Source organism: Syngnathus leptorhynchus, chromosome 8 (genome assembly GCF_054491065.1).
Source record: "Syngnathus leptorhynchus isolate UIUO chromosome 8, UIUO_Slep, whole genome shotgun sequence".
NCBI lineage: Eukaryota > Metazoa > Chordata > Actinopteri > Syngnathiformes > Syngnathidae > Syngnathus > Syngnathus leptorhynchus.
The window spans coordinates 7195800-7219953 of NC_141202.1; the positions used below are offsets into that span (position 1 = coordinate 7195800).

At 41.5% G+C, this 24154-nt stretch overlaps 3 protein-coding genes across 3 annotated transcripts; 2 read left to right on the forward strand and 1 right to left on the reverse strand.

Annotated features, from left to right (window-relative positions):
- The first annotated feature begins 633 nt into the window (after positions 1–633).
- Positions 634–8772, forward strand: wdr26a (WD repeat domain 26a). Its single transcript, XM_085917737.1, has 14 exons — positions 634–1344; positions 2237–2336; positions 2422–2478; positions 3057–3193; positions 3381–3478; positions 3924–4080; positions 4531–4669; positions 4759–4899; positions 5453–5572; positions 6083–6228; positions 6511–6589; positions 6671–6800; positions 6911–7105; positions 7193–8772. The coding sequence occupies exons 1-14, from the start codon at positions 1043–1045 to the stop codon at positions 7213–7215; spliced, it is 1824 nt and encodes a 607-aa protein (XP_085773863.1). The 5' UTR covers positions 634–1042; the 3' UTR covers positions 7216–8772.
- Positions 8773–14190: 5418 nt separating this feature from the next.
- Positions 14191–16477, reverse strand: cnih4 (cornichon family member 4). Its single transcript, XM_085918430.1, has 5 exons — positions 16317–16477; positions 15887–15955; positions 15408–15520; positions 15170–15310; positions 14191–15086 (listed from the first exon to the last, which is right to left on the reverse strand). Exons 1-5 carry the CDS (start codon positions 16383–16385, stop codon positions 15059–15061), a joined length of 420 nt encoding a protein of 139 aa, XP_085774556.1. The 5' UTR covers positions 16386–16477; the 3' UTR covers positions 14191–15058.
- Positions 16478–17052: 575 nt separating this feature from the next.
- gprc6a (G protein-coupled receptor, class C, group 6, member A) lies at positions 17053–23260 on the forward strand. Its single transcript, XM_085919215.1, has 6 exons — positions 17053–17356; positions 18122–18416; positions 19081–19878; positions 20491–20706; positions 20802–20925; positions 21215–23260. The coding sequence occupies exons 1-6, from the start codon at positions 17157–17159 to the stop codon at positions 22333–22335; spliced, it is 2754 nt and encodes a 917-aa protein (XP_085775341.1). The 5' UTR covers positions 17053–17156; the 3' UTR covers positions 22336–23260.
- The last annotated feature ends 894 nt before the right edge of the window (positions 23261–24154 follow it).

The window sequence follows — 24154 nt, forward strand, 5'->3', positions numbered from 1 at the left end:
TATGGCTTGTCTTATTTATTTGTTTGTTTGTTTGTTTGTTTGTTTGTTTGTTTGTTTGTTTGTTTGTTTGTTTGTTTGTTTGTTTGTTTGTTTGTTTGTTTGTTTTCTTGCCCACTGGGGCAGCATCTCCTACAAACTTTAATAGCCTTTACACTGACTTCAGGTCTGTTGGCAGCTACTTCAATTTTCTGTGAACTCTGACCTCCACTTATTGACCCAAGTCTGCAGACCACAGAGCCCTATTGAGTTCATAAACATGTCTTTCGTGTATTTAGGACCCAAAACATTTATAAACTGGTCACATCATTTCAAAAACTATTTTATAGCTTAATTGAAACCAGTGTAAAGCCTATGACTGGTGTAATAAATGAACTTTAAGATGGATATTGAATAAAAGGCCTCCATAGTAGTTTTAGTTGTAAATGAAACTCAATCTAAAGTCAGCAGTGGTAATCTGTGACTGTCTCACGTTTTTCTATGGACGGTAGTTACTTCCCTTTAACTATCCTTAAATTGTCCTGCGCACAGGTTGATATTATAATTGATGGTGGTACGCAAAGCAAATCGAAGTGAGGAGGAGATCATGCACGTGTGCGCCCCTTGCGGTGACGCCGCACGCACAAAAAGACATGAAGGAATTTCCGCTGACGTCACTGCGTAAGTCCATAACAGGGCTGCAGCTGTCTGGGAGCAACAATAACAAGCTTTAATAACCATTAACTTCAACGCGACCGAAGCGCTATATGACAGCGCCAAATACTGCGTAATACCGCAAAATGTGGCGGTAGGAATCATTGTCGCCTTCGTCTCTTCGTCCTCCGAGTGAATTGTTCGTGGGGGTTTTTTTTTGTTTTTGTTTTTTTTTGTCGCAGCAACCGCCGCGAATCAAGCAGCAGACTCGGCCGCAGGGGAGCAAGACAGTTTGGGGCTGCATCTGGGTCAGTGGGCCTGTCAGCTGCTTTGCCGGTGGTATCGTTCCCCTCGCCGTTGTCCCACCGCTCTCTGCCATTCCGTTTTGGCTCGACAAACAAACTGTGCTAACATGCAAGCTAACGGGGCAGCTCCAGATAGAGAGCCAGAAGTGTCCTGCCGAAACGGAACCCAGAACGGCGAGTCGTCTGCCACTGGGGCAGCTCACTCAAATGGACTTGTGTCAGCCACTAACAATGGCAACCCAGTGACTAACAACAACAACAACGGAGTGTCAGCTCTGCCCGCGTCTAACAACATCAACAACAGCTCGGGCGACATCAGCTGTGGCGTCAAGAAGAAGAAGCGCTTGTCTCAATCTGAGGAAGACGTCATCAGGCTCATCGGACAACATTTACACGATTTGGGTCTCAAGTAAGTCAACTAGAGTGGATTTAACATTGTGGCTGACATCAAGATTCGTGATGACATAAGCCCATTTTCCAACTATTTGGGGGAGAGAAAAAAATCTTGTCAGTTCTGCCTTCTATGACGACAAAGCGCTCTCGTCGGTTAGTGGATGACTGCGCCGTCACCGTGAATTCCGAAAATACACGAGTGCGCCTTTTGGAATAGATTTTAGCAAACGGCTATTTCATTGAAAAGGTGTTGAAACAAAAGACTGTTTATTACATTCGATGATCACTTGCATGATGGGCTTAATTACTGACCTTACTTCTAAAGGACAGACCACACTGTTCACAGGATCATCATATCAGTTCGTATAATGCTTTTCTTGTAAATGATTAATTGTACATAGACAGAACAATATAATAACATTACCAGAAAAAGGAGAAAAAAATAGAACTCACTGGTATTTTATCTTGGGTCTGTTTCCTTTTGTTTACTTGGTCATCTGGTTGAACGTTCCATTCGGACACATACGCTGATTGATAGAAAGCAGTGCAACCCCAAACACATAATTTTGGTCAATGTTTTCAGTTCAGGTCAACGGCATTCGTGGTCAACGTTTTCAGTTCAGGTCAACGGCATTCACTCACCTTTCTGTCAGGTCAACGGCATTCACTCACCGTTCAGTCAGCCGTGGCATCGGGGCCAATTGTTTACAACCATTCTAAAAGGGTCTATCTGCATGTAGTTTGCAATCATGTAGCAAACTACAACAAAACAAATAGAAAACACAAAGAAGCATTAGTAGAATCAGCTCATCCAAATGCAGAGTCATGTGCGATAAGAGGATATGTACTCCCAGGTTAATGATGTGAATTGATTTTCTATTCTGTGACGTGACATATATTCTTTACAGTCAGACGGTGGACCTTCTCATGCAAGAATCTGGCTGCAGGCTGGAGCATCCCTCTGCCACAAAGTTTCGTAATCATGTCATGGAAGGAGAATGGGACAAGGTTGAACCAAGTTATTTACTGAGCTACTATAGTCACATTATTTGTCATTTGGATTACATGATTTTGATGAACCTTTCTAATTTAGGCGGAGAGTGACCTAAATGAGCTGAAGGCACTGATGCATTCTCCTACTGCTATAGTGGTGTGTATCGTCAGACTGCCAACACACCTAAACTAACATTTGTTGTTGTGAAAATTACAGGCAATGTTAATTCCCAAATTTTCTTAACAATATGTTGTATGTGCTGTAAACATGGCATTCTGATTAATATTGCGTTTGTGCAAAATGAGTTCAACAGCAAAATTCACCCATTTTTAACCATATCAAGGAGAAGCTGTTTTGCTACTTGCCAACCATTTTGCCAGACATCACAGTTGGCAGGTCCCGCCGACTGTGATGTCATTTTCAGTCGACAGCAAGTGGCAAAATGGTCGCCCCCCCCCCATAAGATGGCCTTTTTAATTCATATTCCACAAACAAAACTCTAATCACAACACCACGTTTTGACTAATTAGGCTGCACTGAACATATTGATATAAAGGAAAAACGTGACTGACTTACTCTTATAAATGAACAACATGACACAAGATTGAGCATGTCGACTTTAGTATGGATGATCATTGATAAATTGCTTGGTTATGCTGTATAATGTGCAACACAAATCATGTGGAGTCACATTGCCTTTTTTGTCTTTGTTATCTTTATTCCCATCTGTGCAGCGCATGAAGTTCCTACTGTTGCAGCAAAAGTATTTGGAGTATCTCGAGGATGGTAAAGTCTTGGAGGCTCTGCAAGTTCTCAGAGCTGAACTCACTCCTCTCAAGTACAACACAGAGCGTATCCACGTTTTGAGCGGGTCAGTACACCAATCCTTCACATCAATTATAAAAATGTTTTTTTTGCCTTTCTGGGTTTTTTTTTTCATTGAGTGAAAACATTGAGTTTTCCTGTTATTGTACTTTGTAAGTTCTTCTTTCGCATCAATATTATTAACCCGCTGTCTTTTTGACAGTTGATAAGAAAGTTGAATGTGTGCTTTGAAGGTACCTGATGTGCAGTCATGCAGAGGACCTGCGAGCCAAAGCGGACTGGGAAGGCAAAGGCACTGTATCCCGAACAAAGCTGCTGGACAAACTCCAGAGTGAGTGCAGTCTGACTCAAACACACCAAGTGACTGATCCTTCTGCTTGTCATGCCTTTAGTGAAATCTTGCAGCTGCTTTTCTACATTTTACCATTTGTCTCGGGTGCAATCAACAGAATGTTTGGACCGTTTGATGAGATTTGTACGCTTTTCAAAGGAGTATTGTTTTACTTTTTAATTCATTCAAGTAGGTCAACCTTTTCATCTTCACTGTGATTAAATCTAATCCATTGCTTAAGGGTAGATTTAAAACCCCCTTAAACCTGCTTTTGATACCAGTGCTATCATTTTTCCTAGAACGCATACTTTGGATTCAATTAGTATTGCAGTTTCGTGACTGACAATGTCTCTTGTTGTATTTGGTGAAATGTTGTTGAACCTGATTTCTTGTTATTCCACTCTAAATATTCACCATAGAGTGTGATCTTTTTGCACGTGTGTAGCCTACCTGCCTCCGTCAGTGATGCTGCCTCCTCACAGACTGCAAACACTGCTAAAACAGGCAGTGGAACTACAGCGGGAGCGCTGCCTTTACCACAACACTAAGATGGACAACGGACTGGACTCGGTGTCCTTGCTACTGGACCACGGCTGCAGCCGGTAACCTCATCTTTCTTGAGATCCTTTTAAAAGAAAATATATATTTATTGATCGTTTTTGCGATTAAGGAGGCAGAAAATGTAGAAAGGACTTGACAAACTCATTTTATTTGATCAACCTTTCTGATGGATGACTCCAATCTGGGTCAGCCCTTAGACTACATTCTATCGCAACACATTTTTATACTCTACTATTTGGACAGTGACACAAGTTTTCCCATTTCATTTTGTTTTCTCTTTCTTTCCCGGGCAAACTAGTCATAAAATGTTCTGGGATGTGTTTTGAAGTGACAATTGGTATGAAGTGAAAGAAAAAATAGCAAAGTTTTACAAGTGTAATTCAAGTGTGAGCGTCATCTTAATAATAATACGTTTTATGAATTACTCTATAGATTGTTATGAATAGAATTCATAATGGTTTCTGCAATAAATGTGTGTCACCATTTTTTAGGAAACAGTTCCCTTGCTACACTCAGCAAATCCTTACTGAACACTGCAATGAAGTCTGGTTCTGCAAGTTCTCCAATGACGGCACAAAACTGGCAACTGGTTCTAAAGACACCACCGTCATTATATGGCATGTTGACACGGTAATATATTGTTAACTTTTCATCATGTCGTCACTTAGGGACGAGGTGTCACTGGAAAGTTAGAATTTGTGATTTGATTTTTTAAATAGGAAACACGACAGGTGAAGTTAATGAAGACTCTTGAGGGTCATGCGTATGGAGTTTCTTACTTGGCATGGAGCCCTGATGACTCCTATCTGATAGCATGTGGTCCTGATGATTGCTCTGAGTTGTGGCTGTGGAATGTACAGGTAAGCTCGTCTCAGCCTTGGGGCCCTTAAAAAAGTGACCAGATATCTGCTTCAACTTCTCATGGACATGAGTGTAATTTGAATTTGAAAAGACACTTTACGACAATGTGAATTAGTCACTGTACAGGTTGTACATAAAAGTGTACATTTACCGCCCACCTCTAAATAACTCAGCAGATAGCAACTTCATTTCTTGAAAGTAACTTACACGTGAATATCTTTTGCCCCCTACTAATTCACCCTTCAAAAGTTGTTCTTTTCTTTGTAGTCATGTATTAGTATCCCATCAGCCCGATTTGCTGGTATTCATGCCCAAAAATGGAAGTCATTTTTGTTGAATTTTGAGTTTTGTCATTTTCAGTCAGATGTTATTTCTGTGACCAATGTGGGTATTTCTTACGTTAAACAAAGGGTTGAACATTTTTGTCTGTTATTGGCAAAAGATTGTGAGGTTTACTCACGTTTCTGAGATACTGTAGGTGGGTCACATTACATCAGCTTACCCTGGAGGAACTTGAATTCAGTGCAGCGTGTTCCCTTTACGGTTGTTTAGACGGGGGAGTTACGAACAAAGATGAGTCAATCTCATGAAGATAGTCTCACCAGCGTGGCGTGGAATCCAGATGGCAAACGCTTCATCACTGGTGGGCAGAGAGGCCAATTCTACCAATGTGTGAGTATATTTCACGACACAACAAATTGGGACTGCACTGCTGAGCGCTGATAACCAGTTCATCGCTGAGGTTGTCCAGTGTTGGTCAAGCTGACATTTTTGCCAATAAATATTCAGCAGTGTATGTCGATACAGTTATAAACTCAATCATAAACTCCTGTCTGCTAACCACTTCTGGGTCACAACCAACCAGTTATAGACCACTCCTCTTAAGAATTGATAAAACAAATAATTTGGAGAAAATCAGACTTTGATACCATCAGAAGCACTGACTCAAAAGAGCGGATTTAGCATTGTAGCACTATTTTTGCCTAACCTGACTTGGATGCACCATTACTTCAAAAACAGCTAAAAAGATAGTTTGCCAACTGAATGAAGAGAATAATCCATGAGAGAGACATCAAGTCAGAAAGAGTCTTTTTTTTTGTCAAATGAAATATGTTATCTTATTCTAGTTGACCAAATTTCACATTCTGTTGAATCATTTTTCTCCTGAACTGGGACTAACAGGATTTAGATGGAAACCTACTGGACTCGTGGGAAGGCATTCGTGTGCAGTGCCTGTGGTGTTTGGGAGACGGACGGAGCGTCCTTGCTTCTGACACCCACCAACGCATTCGTGGCTACAACTTTGAGGACCTGACGGACAGAAACATGTGAGTCAGTAGCATAGGAGCACGCACTTGGGCATAAAGCTAGTTCTCGCCACTCATGTGCGATTGTAACCAAGTTGTATGCATATACACTTTGCACTTCAAGTAGCAGTAACCGGGGAGATCACTCAGAGGACAGGAGGAAAAGAAAAAGACTTCCTAAATTGAGGCCCATTTTAAAAGCTGAATTTAAATTAAAAAAAAAAATCTCTCCTTTTGACAGACGTATGGTGGTTTGAATCAGTGATTGTCTTAAGTATGACTTCAGTTAATGGCTTCTTCCAGAGTCCAGGAGGACCATCCCATCATGTCCTTCACTGTGTCCAAGAATGGAAGATTAGCTCTGCTCAACGTTGCTACCCAGGTCAGTGGCTGTTAAAGCCATAAAGGTGGTGAAACTTGTGCTTCAGACTTCTTCTTCACTTGAATGCTACTGTGTTGGCAGGGAGTGCACTTGTGGGACCTGCAGGATCGGGTGCTGGTGAGGAAGTACCAAGGGGTGACACAGGGCTTCTACACCATCCACTCCTGCTTTGGAGGCCACAATGAAGACTTCATTGCGAGCGGCAGTGAAGGCAAGTCATTTCAATGGGGACAGGACAACATTGGGATGTTCCAGAACCCTTGATGGCATTACTGTCCACTTTTATCAAAGTGCCAACTGACGAGCGCTGTCCCTTCACAGACCACAAAGTTTACATCTGGCACAGGCGCAGCGAGTTGCCCATCGCGGAGCTGACAGGACACACGCGCACGGTCAACTGTGTGAGCTGGAACCCCGTCCTGCCCGGTCTACTGGCAAGCGCCTCCGATGACGGAACCATCCGAATCTGGGGACCCGCCCCTTACTTGGATGTCCAGGACACAGAGGGACTCAATGGTAGAAAGTTTTGCTCCCCACTCCCTCCACACACATCGCATCACTGTCAAGAATAAATAATGACACCAGCCATCTTTGTATCCACAGATTGTTGCAGCATGGACAGCTGATGATCTGTGACCGTTGCTACCGTTGTCGCTGTGAACGCGACGAGCACTAAATGACTCTGGTGACACTTGACTGGATGGAGCAAGGAGAGTTTTGCTGACCGGACATCCTGGAGGCCAGAAGAGCGACTGCTGGGTTTCTCCTTAAGACCACACCTAGAAGTCCGTTATCTGACGCATCTTCTCTTGACTGGATCCACCCACCTCCTCTTATTTATTATCAGAGACATAATTTATTGTTGAAGTGACACAAAACCACTCCTTGTAGAGAGAGAGAGTGTGTGTGCGTGTGTGCGTGTGTGCGTGTGTGTGTGTGTGTGCGTGTGTGTGTGTGTTTGCTTTCTTCTTCACCTCACGTCTTGAGATTTGACCTGCAGGAACACAGTGGATGTAAGACCCACGCAAAGGGACTTTTCAATGATTTATCTAGCCTACACTATATTGTCATTTTAAAGTACACAAGAGGTTTTCCGGCTTTGTTTTCCTTCCCCTTGTTGCTTTCGTGCTGAGACAAACGAGTATTTAATAAGCATGTCGCACAAGATTGCACAATGATGTGTTTGATGGTCCACGACACGCTCAACAGTATGGCCTCCATCTAGCAAGACATTGAGTTGCTGGTTTGTGGCAGTACGTTAGGATCGCCAGCGTGGGTTCCTTCATGCCTTTGTTGTGGATGTGCTTCATTTATTCTGGCTTCACTAGTTGCTCTTATACACCAATCCTTGTTTGAGTGTAGCCTATTGTCATCTCTTATCGCAGACTGCAGTCCACTTGTTTTAGTATATTTTTGTTTTCTTGTAACTGTTTTCTTTCCTTTTTTTCCCTCATTACAAATTGAGTTCAACATTTTAAGTCCCTGCTTTTATGACGTTCTGTTTACCCTAAGCTAAATATGACTTTGGATGTCAAAACATAATTGTGTTTGTCTGTGAAAAGTTTGATTTTACCATCTTCTCTCTGACAATTCTTCTGTTTTTAGTAAGTTTGGAATTCATCCAAGACAATATTCACAAATCTTACACAATGATTTTAGATGAAGCCGCAATAATCTCCTTAAAACAGCTGCTCATTGGCGTTGTTAAACTTCTTTCATGCGGCTGTTGTAGCTATTTTCAATGCCAGTGCTTGTAGTGAGTATTTCTGGCTGTCAGATGGATTTATAATGTGTGTGATCAGGAATGTCACCGATTGCACCAGTCACCCAAAGGGTGTTGGGATTCAAGTCTGCACGTGATGTGTTGATAGTGAACGCATATTCTATATTACGCAATTAGCCATTTTGTACACATCTCTACTGAGATAACATGTTTAACAATTACCTATTCACTTCCCACACGGTGTAAAAAAAAAGAAATCCTGATAAACTTGTACAAAGTGTTTCTTTTTATAGACTCAAGTGAACAATCTGATTTCTGATGTTCTATGTGCTGTATTTTTGTGTTATGGCATGTTTGATGAGGTTGTGTTTAAAGACAGCATACAAAATATGTCACATGGTTCCTGCATTTTTATTTGTTTCTTTTTTTTTCCATGATAAAAACGTTTCAGTGCACCTTTTCCATGAGATACAAGACTGTCTTTTAATATTTACATCTGATTGCACTGAAAACAAAATCCAGACCAAAAATCTGACAATTGGTGTATATAATGAACAAAAGTGCAAATTTGCATTTTGGCCAAAATATAAGTGACATATTTTACGGCTTTTACAATTTGCTTGGTAAAAAGAAAAATTGTCCAGCCCTTGAACTGTGTTACTATCTCAACATCATCTTCAGTTAAAACAAACACACACTTCAGTCACTCACAGCTGGGGTTCAAGACTCTGCTTCTGCTAGCATTTCTTTTGAGTCTGTGGTTCGGGCTTCTCTTGCTGTAAAACAAGAAAAGAAGGAACTTCCTTTGCTTGCAGGTAGTTTCTGCCAGATGCGTGTTATTACAAAAGTGATTGTACTGTTCTGTATTGTTCTGTATACACATTTTAAATAAAGAGTCAGGGTTTTAAAAATCTCTTGTCTGGTATTTAAAAAGATTTTATTTGTAAAATGAGCTGTGAGAGACTGCTACAAAACTGATAGACAGGTACTTTCATTTGCTAATGGATGATGATGCATTTATTTCAACAGTGCCCCACCAACACTGCAACCATCTAAATCAGGGCATTGGGCAACTTAAATGTTGGCAGGAGCCACAATTTTTAAATAATAACCCCATCAACTACAATCCAACAAATACAAAATTAAAACATCAATGTCGGCATAACGTGTGCAACGCTGTCTATCACTCACTGTACCTAATAGATTGTCCAAATGACGTCACAGATCAAACAGCCAATCAGAAAGTGGGGGTGAGGGCGGGCGTGGCACTTTTCACTTTCACTTAAGCTTTTTCCCTAATGAAGTGGCTTGTTATTAGGTACACCTGAAAAGGGCGGTGTACCTAATAGAGTGTCTGAGTGACGTCACAATCAGTGTGCCACACCTACCCACACCCCCACGTTCTGATTGGCTCTTGGATCTGTGACGTCAGTTTTCAGGTGTTCCTAATAACAAGCCACTTTATTAGGGAAAAATCATGGTCAAAGCTTAAATGAAAGTGAAAAGTGCCACACCCGCCCTCACCCCCACTTTCTGATTGGCTGGTTGATCTGTGACGTCACTTGGACGTAGTATTTCAGCCAGTTGGACCTATCCAGACACTCAAATGTCGGATTTATTTGGCGGTATTTAAACTACCCCTGACTTTCCGAAAGCTGCGGTGCGTTCAAAACACCGACAAAAGCTCGTCCATCGCCATACTCGAGCTGTTTTGACAATTGGAGGGAACTCGCGAGCTAGCGTGTTTGTGTTGTTAGCGCCGTTGATTGCACACGCATCAAGTGCTAAGAAAAATAATAATAATAATTTAATAGCCCGCGATCGACCAGCTGTGAATTGGCGATCGACAGCTCGAGTATCGCGATGTACGAGCCATGGTCGGCGTTTGAACGCACCTTTGGTGGTATTTTAACTAGCCGTAACTTTCCAAAAGCTGCGGTGCGTTCAAAACGCCGTCAAAAGCTCGTACATCGCAGTACTCAAACTGTTTTGACAATTGAGGGGTCTGTGACGTCAGTCGGACACTGCAATAGGTACACCGCCATTTTCAGGTGTTCCTAATAACAGGCCACTTTATTAGGGAAAAATCATGGTCAAAGCTTAAATGAAAGTGAAAAGTGCCACACCCAAACAACCCCCCACTTTCTGATTGGCTGGTTGATCTGTGACGTCACACGGACACTCCATTAGGTACGCCGCCATTTTCAGGTGTACCTAAACACAGGCCACTTCATTAGGGAAAAATCATGGGCAAAACTACAATGAAAGTGAAAAGTGCCACACCCAAACAACCCCCCACTTTCTGATTGGCTGGTTGATCTGTGACGTCACACGGACACTCCATTAGGTACGCCGCCATTTTCAGGTGTACCTAATCACAGGCCACTTCATTAGGGAAAAATCATGGGCAAAACTTAAATGAAAGTGAAAAGTGCCACACCCAAACAACCCCCCACTTTCTGATTGGCTGGTTGATCTGTGACGTCACATGGACACTCCATTAGGTACGCCGCCATTTTCAGGTGTACCTAATCACAGGCCACTTCATTAGGGAAAAATCATGGGCAAAACTTAAATGAAAGTGAAAAGTGCCACACCCAAACAACCCCCCACTTTCTGATTGGCTGGTTGATCTGTGACGTCACACGGACACTCCATTAGGTACGCCGCCATTTTCAGGTGTACCTAATCACAGGCCACTTCATTAGGGAAAAATCATGGGCAAAACTTAAATGAAAGTGAAAAGTGCCACACCCAAACAACCCCCCACTTTCTGATTGGCTGGTTGATCTGTGACGTCAGTCGGACACTGCATTAGGTACACCGCCATTTTCAGGTGTTCCTAATAACAGGCCACTTTATTAGGGAAAAATCATGGTCAAAGCTTAAATGAAATTGAAAAGTGCCACACCCGCCCTCACCCCCACTTTATGATTGGCTGTTTGATCTGTGACGTCACTCGGACGTAGTATTTCAGCCAGTTGGACCTATCCAGACACTCAAATGTCGGATTTATTTGGCGGTATTTAAACTACCCCTGACTTTCCGAAAGCTGCGGTGCTTTCAAAACACCGACAAAAGCTCGTCCATCGCCATAGTCGAGCTGTTTTGACAATTGGAGGGAACTCGCGAGCTAGCGTGTTTGTGTTGTTAGCGCCGTTGTTTGCACACGCATCAAGTGCTACGAAAAATAATAATAATAATTTAATAGCCCGCGATCGACCAGCTGTGAATTGGCGATCGACAGCACGAGTATGGAGATGTACGAGCCATGGTCGGCGTTTGAACGCACCTTTGACGGTATTTTAACTAGCCGTAACTTTCCAAAAGCTGCGGTGCGTTCAAAACGCCGTCAAAAGCTCGTACATCGCAGTACTCAATCTGTTTTGACAATTGAGGGGTCTGTGACGTCACTCGGACACTCCATTAGGTACACCGCCATTTTCAGGTGTTCCTAATAACAGGCCACTTTATTAGGGAAAAATCATGGTCAAAGCTTAAATGAAAGTGAAAAGTGCCACACCCGCCCTCACCCCCACTTTATGATTGGCTGGTTGATCTGTGACGTCACTCGGACGTAGTATTTCAGCCAGTTGGACCTATCCAGACACTCAAATGTCGGATTTATTTGGCGGTATTTAAACTACCCCTGACTTTCCGAAAGCTGCGGTGCGTTCAAAACACCGACAAAAGCTCGTCCATCGCCTTACTCGAGCTGTTTTGACAATTGGAGGGAACTCGCGAGCTAGCGTGTTTGTGTTGTTAGCGCCGTTGATTGCACACGCATCAAGTGCTAAGAAAAATAATAATAATAATTTAATAGCCCGCGATCGACCAGCTGTGAATTGGCGATCGACAGCTCGAGTATCGCGATGTACGAGCCATGGTCGGCGTTTGAACGCACCTTTGGTGGTATTTTAACTAGCCGTAACTTTCCAAAAGCTGCGGTGCGTTCAAAACGCCGTCAAAAGCTCGTACATCGCAGTACTCAAACTGTTTTGACAATTGAGGGGTCTGTGACGTCAGTCGGACACTGCAATAGGTACACCGCCATTTTCAGGTGTTCCTAATAACAGGCCACTTTATTAGGGAAAAATCATGGTCAAAGCTTAAATGAAAGTGAAAAGTGCCACACCCAAACAACCCCCCACTTTCTGATTGGCTGGTTGATCTGTGACGTCACACGGACACTCCATTAGGTACGCCGCCATTTTCAGGTGTACCTAATCTCAGGCCACTTCATTAGGGAAAAATCATGGGCAAAACTTAAATGAAAGTGAAAAGTGCCACACCCAAACAACCCCCCACTTTCTGATTGGCTGGTTGATCTGTGACGTCACACGGACACTCCATTAGGTACGCCGCCATTTTCAGGTGTACCTAATCACAGGCCACTTCATTAGGGAAAAATCATGGGCAAAACTTAAATGAAAGTGAAAAGTGCCACACCCAAACAACCCCCCACTTTCTGATTGGCTGGTTGATCTGTGACGTCACACGGACACTCCATTAGGTACGCCGCCATTTTCAGGTGTACCTAATCACAGGCCACTTCATTAGGGAAAAATCATGGGCAAAACTTAAATGAAAGTGAAAAGTGCCACACCCAAACAACCCCCCACTTTCTGATTGGCTGGTTGATCTGTGACGTCACACGGACACTCCATTAGGTACGCCGCCATTTTCAGGTGTACCTAATCACAGGCCACTTCATTAGGGAAAAATCATGGGCAAAACTTAAATGAAAGTGAAAAGTGCCACACCCAAACAACCCCCCACTTTCTGATTGGCTGGTTGATCTGTGACGTCACACGGACACTCTATTAGGTACACCGCCATTTTCAAGTGATCCTAATTACAGGCCACTTCATTAGGGAAAAATCATGGTCAAAATTTAAATGAAAGTGAAAAGTGCCACACCCAAACAACCCCCCACTTTCTGATTGGCTGGTTGATCTGTGACGTCAGTCGGACACTGCATTAGGTACACCGCCATTTTCAGGTGTTCCTAATAACAGGCCACTTTATTAGGGAAAAATCATGGTCAAAGCTTAAATGAAAGTGAAAAGTGCCACACCCGCCCTCACCCCCACTTTATGATTGGCTGTTTGATCTGTGACGTCACTCGGACGTAGTATTTCAGCCAGTTGGACCTATCCAGACACTCAAATGTCGGATTTATTTGGCGGTATTTAAACTACCCCTGACTTTCCGAAAGCTGCGGTGCTTTCAAAACACCGACAAAAGCTCGTCCATCGCCATAGTCGAGCTGTTTTGACAATTGGAGGGAACTCGCGAGCTAGCGTGTTTGTGTTGTTAGCGCCGTTGTTTGCACACGCATCAAGTGCTACGAAAAATAATAATAATAATTTAATAGCCCGCGTTCGACCAGCTGTGAATTGGCGATCGACAGCACGAGTATGGAGATGTACGAGCCATGGTCGGCGTTTGAACGCACCTTTGACGGTATTTTAACTAGCCGTAACTTTCCAAAAGCTGCGGTGCGTTCAAAACGCCGTCAAAAGCTCGTACATCGCAGTACTCAATCTGTTTTGACAATTGAGGGGTCTGTGACGTCACTCGGACACTCCATTAGGTACACCGCCATTTTCAGGTGTTCCTAATAACAGGCCACTTTATTAGGGAAGAATCATGGTCAAAGCTTAAATGAAAGTGAAAAGTGCCACACCCGCCCTCACCCCCACTTTATGATTGGCTGGTTGATCTGTGACGTCACTCGGACGTAGTATTTCAGCCAGTTGGACCTATCCAGACACTCAAATGTCTGATTTATTTGGCGGTATGCACACAGAAAATTATTGAGAAGCTCTGCTCTAAAAGGTCACTCTCATTTACACAAAAATACAGGACACTCAGACACATTGTATTTTCTGCTTTATTTATGAAACTCAAAATCCCAAGAAAAACAACACTGCGACAGAGACTTACAAGTGAGATCCAAGCGTCAAGCTGACCAGCAGTCATGTCAGTCAACACAATGAGGAACTTTCTCTGTTTTATCGGAACACATGCCTCTCATTGGAGTCATTTCAAAACATGAGCTGCAGTCATTTAAAATGGAGGTGACGACACAATCTCGCCACATACTGATGAAAATCAACATACAAGTCGATGCAGTAAACTTTTAAATGAAGGAATGTCTTAAGAGTTCACACAAGGGCAAGTGTTCAGACAGAAGAATGCATTTGTTTATTTAGCACAATGGCCCCACTGTTGGAACCAAAGAGGATGTTTGGTGATCTCATGTCTAACTATGAGCTGAGCAGTTCAAAGTGTTCACTAAATAGCCAAAATGATCAACTTGTGTCTGAGTTATCTCAACATGCTGCAGTACTCTTTACAATGTGTGTCGGGCGGTCATGACAGGTTCAGTGCAAAACATATCCCAATTTATGACATTATTACAGAATAAAGTCAGAATATTATAGGAATATACACCTGCATCAAAATGGGCACAGTTGAGGATCTTGTCAAGTTATTTTATTCATGCAATTTTTGTTTTTTTCTCCTTGTACCATTACAATATTACATGTTTTTTTTAGGCATTTGACTTTTTTCACCCCCAAATTTTACTGAGTCTCTGATACCTTTGTATCAGATGCAAAGTACTTTTTGTAAGACTATGCTAGAACGATTTGAGCCATTCAGCCCAGGCACAGGATGGGAGGAAGGAAACTTTAAATCCAGGAGTGTGAAGATGGATGGCGGAGGGCCCTCTTCTCACCTCAGTCGTTGATCAGAGCCAGAATCATGCTGGCAAAACAGAGGCGGGTTCATGTAAAGCTTTTCCTCAAACGAGGACTGACAACATGTCAAAGTGTTGTGTGGTCATCTACCTGTACAAATAAATGAAGAAGCAAAGCAAGTGGTAGCCCAGTTTGATCATGGCCTCCTTCATGTGGGACTTGAGCTGCCCCCGGTTGTGGATCTCCGTGGGGTCAAACACGCCCATGTTGCCCATCGGGACCTTCGCGTATCTGATCCAACAACAACAACAAGAACAGTGAATCAACACACTGATAACTTTGACCACAACATGAACACACATGCCATTCAAACAGAACACCGGTTTACCTATAAATGTCCCAAGCTGCTACAGGGAGGTTGAGAAAGAAGATGAACCAATGTGTGGAGATCAACATTAGCACAGTGGACAGACACTGGCCAACCATCTCTGGTATTACCCACTGAACACAAAACACATTATCAGTATGCTCACTCCATCTGAGCCAATAAAAACAGATACTGGAACATGACCATTAAAAAAAGCAAGCAGTCACAACTTAGATGTGTGCACAGCACATATTAAAATTGTGTGTATGTTGTCAGGAATGTAAGACAAATGATTATGGCAAATGGAGAGGTACTGCATCAAATGGCTATTATATGTTAATATGCATAATGTTGACTTCTTATCTCATGTAGATAGAGAGACAGACGGAGTTGATCTCCAGAGGGAAATTCAGTTACCAGCAGTATCCACACCCAAGAGTGGGCACATAATACAGGCATATATTATAAACATCAAATGTGACTTGTTAATGCACACTTACTTTGTTGAGTTTGGAGCAGCATGCTCTGGCATTGATGTAGTCACATTCTAGATCAGACAAGGTGATAATCTGACCTTTAAGTCAAGGTGGTGCAAAACAATATTAACAACCAGTTCAGAGGAGAAATAGTACTACTAATAATTTGACAACATCACTACGTTGAATTGCAATTAAATCAGTGTTGATGTATATTGGCTTGATCGTAGCCCGTTCAAGCTGGAGAAAGAAAACGACGTTAAACCGTTAAAATTTTACTACGGACGCTGCCAAGGAAACGATAGCAATACGGCTAATTTGTTAGCATGGTAGTTCGTTTTTTCAACCATTTGCAGCTTTAATAAGACGAAACTCAAACATATTTTTGAAACGGTGTAAAAGTCCAGAAACGGGCTCCTCGTACATATAATTAAACATGCTGAGTAAAGGATACAAAATAGACGGCCAGGAAAATCAGTGCACAACAGTCGATCAGTGACAGAATAAACACGGCCGCGTCCATCTTTTGTGCTGCGACCAGAGCTGGACAATATACTGCCGCCTTGCGGCCGGGGGTGGCAACGCAGCCTTTACGAGCAACTTTCCACAGTGCAGTTACTCTGAAGTCAGAATTCTGAGAAAAAAAGTCTGAATTCTCACTTTCAAGTCAGAATTTGGAGAATAAAGTTAGAATTTTGACTTTAAAGTCAGAAAGTGGGAATTCTCACTTTAATGTCAGGATTCTGACTTTAAAGTCTTTACTTTAAAGTTCTGAGAAAATAAGTCAGAGTCAGAATTAAGTCACTCAGAAAGACTTTAAAGTCAGAATTAAAGTCAGAAACTTCTGACTTTAAAGAGAGAATTATAACTTTCTGACTTTAAAGTGAGAATTGCAACTTTTTGACTTGAAAGTGAGTATTCCCACTTTGGAGTTGTGTTGGAGTTTCACATGCACATCATCACATTTCAATGAAGCATCAGGCATGAAACTATTCAGTTCATGTCCTGCTTCCAAACAGAAAGTAAGCCACAATACCCGCTTATTATCAGATAAAAATATGTTTATGCACAACAAGAAATATGTTGCTGAAACACTGAGTCACACTACTGTCACATAAGAGTGGGCAGGGCTTACAAAAAGAAAATGAGAACAGAGATCTGAGTATGACAAAGTAGGAGGAGTGGTTTTCTTGACCCCAGCCAAGATGCCTATAAAGAATAAGTATCATTTAGCCTGAGGTAAAGTTGTGTAAATGAACCACTGAGAGAAGCGCAGGAGCGAAAAGACACAATTATGGCAGAGGTTTTCTCTGTAATTTATTTGTACGTCAGCTTTTGTAGTATTATTTTAGGAAAAGCTACCGCAGAATATGATACTAAACCACCAGGAGCTACATCCAGTGGACATGTTATCATAGGTGGAATCTTTCCTCTCCATTCACATGTAGACAAAAATAATACTTCTTTTGCTCCTCAACTCGTCAAATGTTCTAGGTAAGTTCAAGTTCAGTCGAATTTCAATGTACTGTGTATCAATGTTTTTCACAACGAATAACTTTGTATTTGTATGATTGTTTTTTAAATTTTAATTCTGGTATCCTTTTTAGTTCATTTGTTGTTTTCAAGGTTGTTTGAAATTACTTATCATCAACATGTTAAGTGGAATTACAGCGGGAAAATATCTTTACTATGACCTTTACTATTACTATGACAGTAATAATCATGTGATTCAAAAGAAATGGGAATTAGAGGAGGAGCTCAATCAAGTAATCTGCCTTTAAAAAGATAAGAATGATCACTTACCTTCTACTAATTTTCACAGTCAACAACAAGATAACTAAAGAGGATGACATAATTTTAAGGCCATTTAATGCATCAATAGAAGTCAATAATACGTACATAGTAAAGCTACTTGAATGTACCTAAATATAGAGGCTTGACAACCACCAGAGTCAGAATCAGCTTTATTGACCAAGTTTGTGCTTTTTGCAAAAGCAAATGCAGCAAAACACGCAAACGTGCATGAAAAAAAAAAACAAGAAACCCCAAAACTCGGCAAGGTTTGTGCAAGCTCCAGACTTCATGCAATCATTGAGCGCTATTGATAATGTCGATATCCATTATGTCAACGGCACAAATCCTAATATTGAGTCCCTGAAAATTCTGGTAAATAAATACAGTAAGTTGCTTTGTTACTTTTCTAGTAGACCAGTGGAGTGAAATGTATTCCTCAATGTACAAATGTTGCTCTTCACACAGGATATCAATTAATGCAATGCAAAGTTTGCTGACTATGATCAACGCAGTCGATGTTATGAATAAATCTCCTTTACTGACGGATCTGAACATCACTCTGGGCTACCGGATCCAAGACTCCTGCAGTGATATCAGCACGGGTCTGAGAAGCACAGCTGACTTCATTGATCAGGCAAATTGTTGGACTGGACCCGCTTCCTCCACATGTGAACAACCTCTTGTGGCTGTCTTGGGTGCTGCATTTTCTGAAATGTCTATTGTTGTTGCAAGGCAACTGGCTCTTGACATGATTCCCCAAGTAAGTTTTAGGTTTTTACTCAGTTTGAATTTTATTGGAACAAAGAAAGTCGAAATTGAACGAACGTAAACATTTTCCAGGCTTTTATTGCGGCCTCATTCATTTGTTTTTTTTGGGTTGATTACTTCCTTTACTCTCTTTTTCTGTCTATAAAAAGCATGCTTTATGGGGTTTAAATCTGAAAAATATTAATATTTTAATATAAATATTTTCCAGGCTGTTAGTGCAGCCTCATTGATTTTTTTGTTTGGGATGATTACTTCCTTTACTCCATATTATTATTATTTTTGTTCGTAAAAGGCATGGGGTTTAAATCGAACTTTATGGGGGGAAATCAGAAAGCTTCCACTTGCCCCCGCTTCTAGTGTTGTAATACTTTACAAACACAAAAATCACATTCCACCCAAAAATCCAAATTGAGCATCAAGACCTGCAATGTGAACCAAACCTATTTAATGATTATTTAACCATTTTTTTCATTCCCCATGTGACCTTTATCACATCTGCACTTACGTAGCATTACATACCAATAATAAGGAATGGTAGTTAAATGGAAGAGCAGTCTTTGTCATGAATCACTAATTGCAGTATTAATGTTTTTTTCCATGTTCAACCTGTTCATTTCCTGACTAGAACCAACCAACAATACATTTTGTGTCTTCAGATCAGTCATTCATCAACAGCTGTGATTCTGAGCGACAAGGACCGCTTCCCCAGCTTCTTGAGGACGGTTCCTAATGATATGCACCAGACAAATGCCATGGTCAGACTCATCAAGCTCATGGGCTGGAATTGGGTGGGCATGGTCGTCGCGGACGGCGATTACGGTCGCTCGGCACTTGAGCACTTTGCGGCCGAAGCAGCTGAAAATGGAATCTGCATAGCATTTAAAAGCATCCTTCCTCGCACCGGTACAGAGGAGTTCTTACGTTCTGTCACCAGAGAGGCTGTCCAAACCATCTTTCAACATCCAAAGGCACAGGTGATTGTGTCCTTTTCAAAGAGGACTCAAATGGAGGGCATTTATCAGGAAATGAGGAAGGAGACTCTGAGAAAAGGGCAAAGCATGGAGCCCATGAGAAGAGTGTGGTTGGCCAGCGACAGTTGGTCCACTGCAGCCCATGTGACAGGAGACTTGAACCTTGAGGACATAGGACATGTTGTAGGCTTCAACTTCAAAACTGGAAACATGTCATCTTACAACGCATACCTGGACAAGCTGGAGGCGACTGGCAACGCAATGAATAACACCTACCTGGAAGAATTGTTCACGCTGATAAATGACAACACCGGTTCCCCAAACACTGAGCTGGCATCTGAAGTGGTGAAGAGCCTCAAAGAGCACACAAACCCGGCCACAGTCTTGAGCATCGAATTGGCTGTGGCCGCCTGTGCTCACGCTATAGCCTCTCTCTGCAGGAGCAGAGATTGCAAAACACCTGGTAATCTGCAGCCATGGGAGGTATGGTCATTCAATCAACATTGCATAATTACCTTACCAAAAGTGAAAAACAACCATAGACACTACTCTACTTTAGACGACTACATGACTCAGAATCGACAGCAAAAATAAATGGTAGATGACAACTGTCAAATAAAAGCATCATAAATGAGGGAGCAAAGAATACATTTCCAGATCATCGACCGCAAAAATAAATGGTAGATGACAACTGTCAAATAAAAGCATCATAAATGAGGAAGCAAAGAATACATTTCCAGATCATCATCATTCCAGGGCATCATGTGGAAAATGCGCAAGGAATTCAATCTGTTCGTGATAACACAGCAGGATCCAGTTAAACTTAACTGACTATGATTTTATAACATGAATTTAATCGGCATAAATGATAGAAAATGAATGCTTGGACTCAATTGCAATGTGTAATGCTGTGAAGAAAGGGTGGTAATGTTACAAGAGTAAACAAACACATTTCATGAGAGAGTGATAATGTATTTAATTCTTTCAGAATCGACTTAGAAGCGAAAATTAAAACACAACTTGACAAGATCATCAACAGCAAAAGTTTATGCTCCTGTGTTTTCCACCATTTTTTAAAGTTTCTTTTCTCTGCAGGTATTGGAAGCTCTTCGGATGGAAGAATTTGATAGTGGAGGGAAGAAATACACATTTGATGACCAAGGAGATATCAACCAAGGTTATGATGTGGCCTTGTGGAGATCAATTGATGGGAAAATTGACGTTCATAGCGTTGTGGCTGAGTACGATCCGCAAACTAGCAACATCACCTTAAAAAGCAGCGACTTCGCAGCTCGCTTACTAGACTTGGAGGTGGGTCTTCATGCGGCGACCTTCATAGACACAAATATAGTGTATTGATGTCCTTGAGGGATAAATATGCTCATAATATTTCTCCTTACTTACAGAAAATCTTCTCCAGATGTTCCAATAGCTGCGTGCCCGGGGAGTTCATGAAAACATCGGAGGGTCACCACACTTGTTGTTATGAGTGCATCAACTGTACGGAGAACTACTACTCCAATGACACAGGCAAGTAATTAGCTTGTAATTAGCGTCTTTCCACTTTCTTCTGCCAACACACAAAAATATAATGAAGACAAACACACAACACACTTCTTTGTAAATTAAGGTTGACTGGGTTTACTCACAAGCAAAAGTGTGGATAAAAAAAAAATCTCCATTAATTGTTTTTTTTCTTTGTAACATGTAACAGCAATATGCATTTTTTTAAATTTCTGTTTGGAGCTATAAAAAGTGTCTTAAATGAACTGTTTCAATTCAATATGAACTCACGTGTGGCACCTTTTCATTCTTCCAGATATGGACCAATGTTTAAGGTGTGATAAAAACACAGAGTGGACCCCTCAAGGAAGTTCTACGTGCTTTGCCAAAACTGTCACCTACTTCAAATGGCGGGACCGTTTTGCTGTAGTCCTCTTGGCGTTCTCCGCTCTGGGCATCCTGCTTGTTCTGATGGTGTCGGCACTGTTTTTCCATAAGCGGGACACCCCTGTGGTGAGAGCCGCCGGAGGACCCCTGAGTCAGGTTATCCTGTACTCTTTGGTGGTCAGTTTCATCAGCGCCGTGCTGTTTGTTGGCCAGCCTATCTCTCTCCAGTGCAAAGCGCGACAAGTGCTCTTTGGCATCAGCTTCACCGTATGCGTGTCCTGCATCCTTGTCAAATCTTTGAAGATCCTTCTGGCATTCCAGTTAAATATAGACATGCAGGGAGCGCTCCGGAAAGTCTACCACTCCTACTTAATTATGCTTGCCTGTGTGGCAGTCCAGGTTATTATTTGCATATGCTGGCTGGTCCTCAAAAGCCCTTATAAACAGATTATCCAGGAGCCCCGAACTCTGCTGGAAGACTGTCACGAAGGATCGTATTTGGCCTTTGGTGTGATGCTAGGGTATATTGCACTTTTGGCTTTCGTTTGCTTCGTCTGCGCCTTCGTGGGGCGTAAGTTACCGCAGAGGTACAACGAGGCTAAATTCATTACCTTCAGCATGCTGCTCTACCTGACCTCCTGGGTGATTTTTATCCCCATCTACGTCACAGCATCTGGAGTGTATCTTCCGGCTGTGGAAATGGTGGTCATTCTCATCTCCAATTACGGCATCATAAGCTGTCATTTCCTTCCAAAGTGTTACATCATCATTTTCAGGAGTGACCAAAACACCAGCAGTGCTTTCAGGGAAAAGCTGTATGAGTATAATGTCAAATGTACAGACTCTGTGACTAGAAGTTCGGTGTCAGAGAAAGAGCTCAGCAGTAAGCAGAATGTCACACGTTCTCCGTCCTGCTTGACGGAAAAAGACTACGTGAAACCACCTATGGAGAAAAGCTACACCAACAGAGACACTTTCAAAGTTACTTACAGAAGCAAAGATAAATTGATTGATCGAAACAATTCCTACAGAAGAAGCATCAGCCTATAGGCGGCTGGCTCTCCCAGACTATAAAGACTTTCCATCCTTCATCTACTCTCTCATGAGGGTTTTTTCAGACAACATGAACAGGCAAATGGGTTTTGAATGTTTTTGAAAATGGTTATCAGGAAAAATGAAAGACATGCACGTGTGTTTAAAGTTCATTCCTAAACATTGTGTATGTTATTGCACCTTTCTTTAAATCTCTATCAAAGATGGATGGTACATTTCCAAAGCCTATTAAGTTTGAAAACACAAGACAAATCATTGTGAGAGATCAGTCTTATGCTTCTCAAACTTGATTTGGATAAAGAAACTACAGTCCTGAATGCCTGAAGCAAGATTGTTGGCGTTGATTGACATTTAGGAATGTGGACGAGCTAACAATAAACTCTTCACCAGGGCATGGTGACCAATTACCATTGGATCCCGTTTGCATGAAATGCATAACTATCTGATTAACACGCTGGCACAGCTTTCAGAAAAAGAAAAAAAGAAAAGAAAAGAAAAAAAGCCAGTTATATCCAAAAATAATGAAGTCCAATCGAAAAAATGATTGGTCTTTTAACAGTATTGTTTCTGGTGATAGAACAGGTAAAGAGCAGCTCATTTGACACCTGTTTGCTTCAACTGCTCTCATTAACTTCTGGCTTTTTAATTCATCAAGTCTTATGTTAGAGTGAAGTTTCTGTCTCTTTGTATTCAAGCCAGGGAGGTTGTGTAATCATCACATGCTACTACATTATTAACTTTTTTCAAGAAACAACATATAGACGTGGGACATGGGCCGATATATACAACATATTACATTTAGGAGTAGAACGAGATAAAGGTGCACATCTTTTTGTTTTGTTGTTTTTCTGTTGATGTTCTTTTTCCTGTCATTCCTTGAGAATATTATTCATTGCACAAATAAATGTATTGTCATGCAGAACATGGGTGTCTATGAATGTTTACAACTTTGGGTGCTGATTTAATTTAGAGTCATTGGTCTGTGATAAATATCATTTTAGATACTTGAGTTGGTAAAATTATGGTTAGCATTATAGAGTAAAGAGTAAGCTGTGTACCTTCGTTTAGCTAACATTAAATATTGAAGTTATTGTCCACCCCTGTTATAAAATGAGTTAAAATAAGTCAACCACATCCTTGACATCCTAGCCTCGGGTGAAATTGAAAATATGGAGTAATAATCGATCTTAAATTCAGTAATTAGTGGTCGTTATGTGTTTGAGGGATGGATATCTTTTTAGGTCATTTCTGTGAAACAACCAGGAAATAGGCAATAGAAGGGATCAGGCATGCCATCTCTGAACGTGAATTTATTTTCACATGCATGCATGCATGCATATAATCTCATGTTGACCTACTTCTCTTCGTCATGTTGTCTTGATGACATGCAACGATTAGATGGGCAAGGCAAACGTGATGTTTGCCAGACATAGGAAATAAGATTTGAATAGAATGAAATAATTCAAACATAGAACGTACACAGCCTCAGGTGCGGCATGTCATCAAGTTTCACGCACATGGAAAAGCCCCAACTACAAACTTGTCAGTCTGGTTGTGTGACACAGCACATTGGCGGAGTGTGGAGAAACCTTTTCATTCTTGCGCAAATCATTTTGCCCAGTTGTTGTCCTTTTAGTAGGTCTATGTCAACAGAAAAATATGGGGAAATGGTATTTTTGCCAAAAATAATGATTAAAAATAAACAAAAGCTACTTTAGGACAATATTGAAGATATGCTGGAAACTAATCGCGAAACAAAAATTTGATTTATTTTCTCCTGAAATGCAACTAAGATGAAATGAGATATCAGAGCCAA

Bases quoted from the DNA above. Each gene is read 5' to 3' on its own strand.
- wdr26a (XM_085917737.1), top strand. From the start codon at position 1,043: ATGCAAGCTAACGGGGCAGCTCCAGATAGAGAGCCAGAAGTGTCCTGC. The intron at 2,337-2,421 runs GTTGAACCAAGT...TTTCTAATTTAG, and splicing joins TGGAAGGAGAATGGGACAAG to GCGGAGAGTGACCTAAATGA. The intron at 6,229-6,510 runs GTGAGTCAGTAG...GGCTTCTTCCAG, and splicing joins GACCTGACGGACAGAAACAT to AGTCCAGGAGGACCATCCCA.
- cnih4 (XM_085918430.1), bottom strand. From the start codon at position 16,385: ATGGACGCGGCCGTGTTTATTCTGTCACTGATCGACTGTTGTGCACTG. The intron at 15,521-15,886 runs GTAAGTGTGCAT...TTTTGTGTTCAG, and splicing joins GCTGCTCCAAACTCAACAAA to TGGGTAATACCAGAGATGGT. The intron at 15,311-15,407 runs GTAAACCGGTGT...TTGTTGGATCAG, and splicing joins GCAGCTTGGGACATTTATAG to ATACGCGAAGGTCCCGATGG.
- gprc6a (XM_085919215.1), top strand. From the start codon at position 17,157: ATGGCAGAGGTTTTCTCTGTAATTTATTTGTACGTCAGCTTTTGTAGT. The intron at 17,357-18,121 runs GTAAGTTCAAGT...CTCTTCACACAG, and splicing joins CAACTCGTCAAATGTTCTAG to GATATCAATTAATGCAATGC. The intron at 19,879-20,490 runs GTATGGTCATTC...TTTTCTCTGCAG, and splicing joins GTAATCTGCAGCCATGGGAG to GTATTGGAAGCTCTTCGGAT.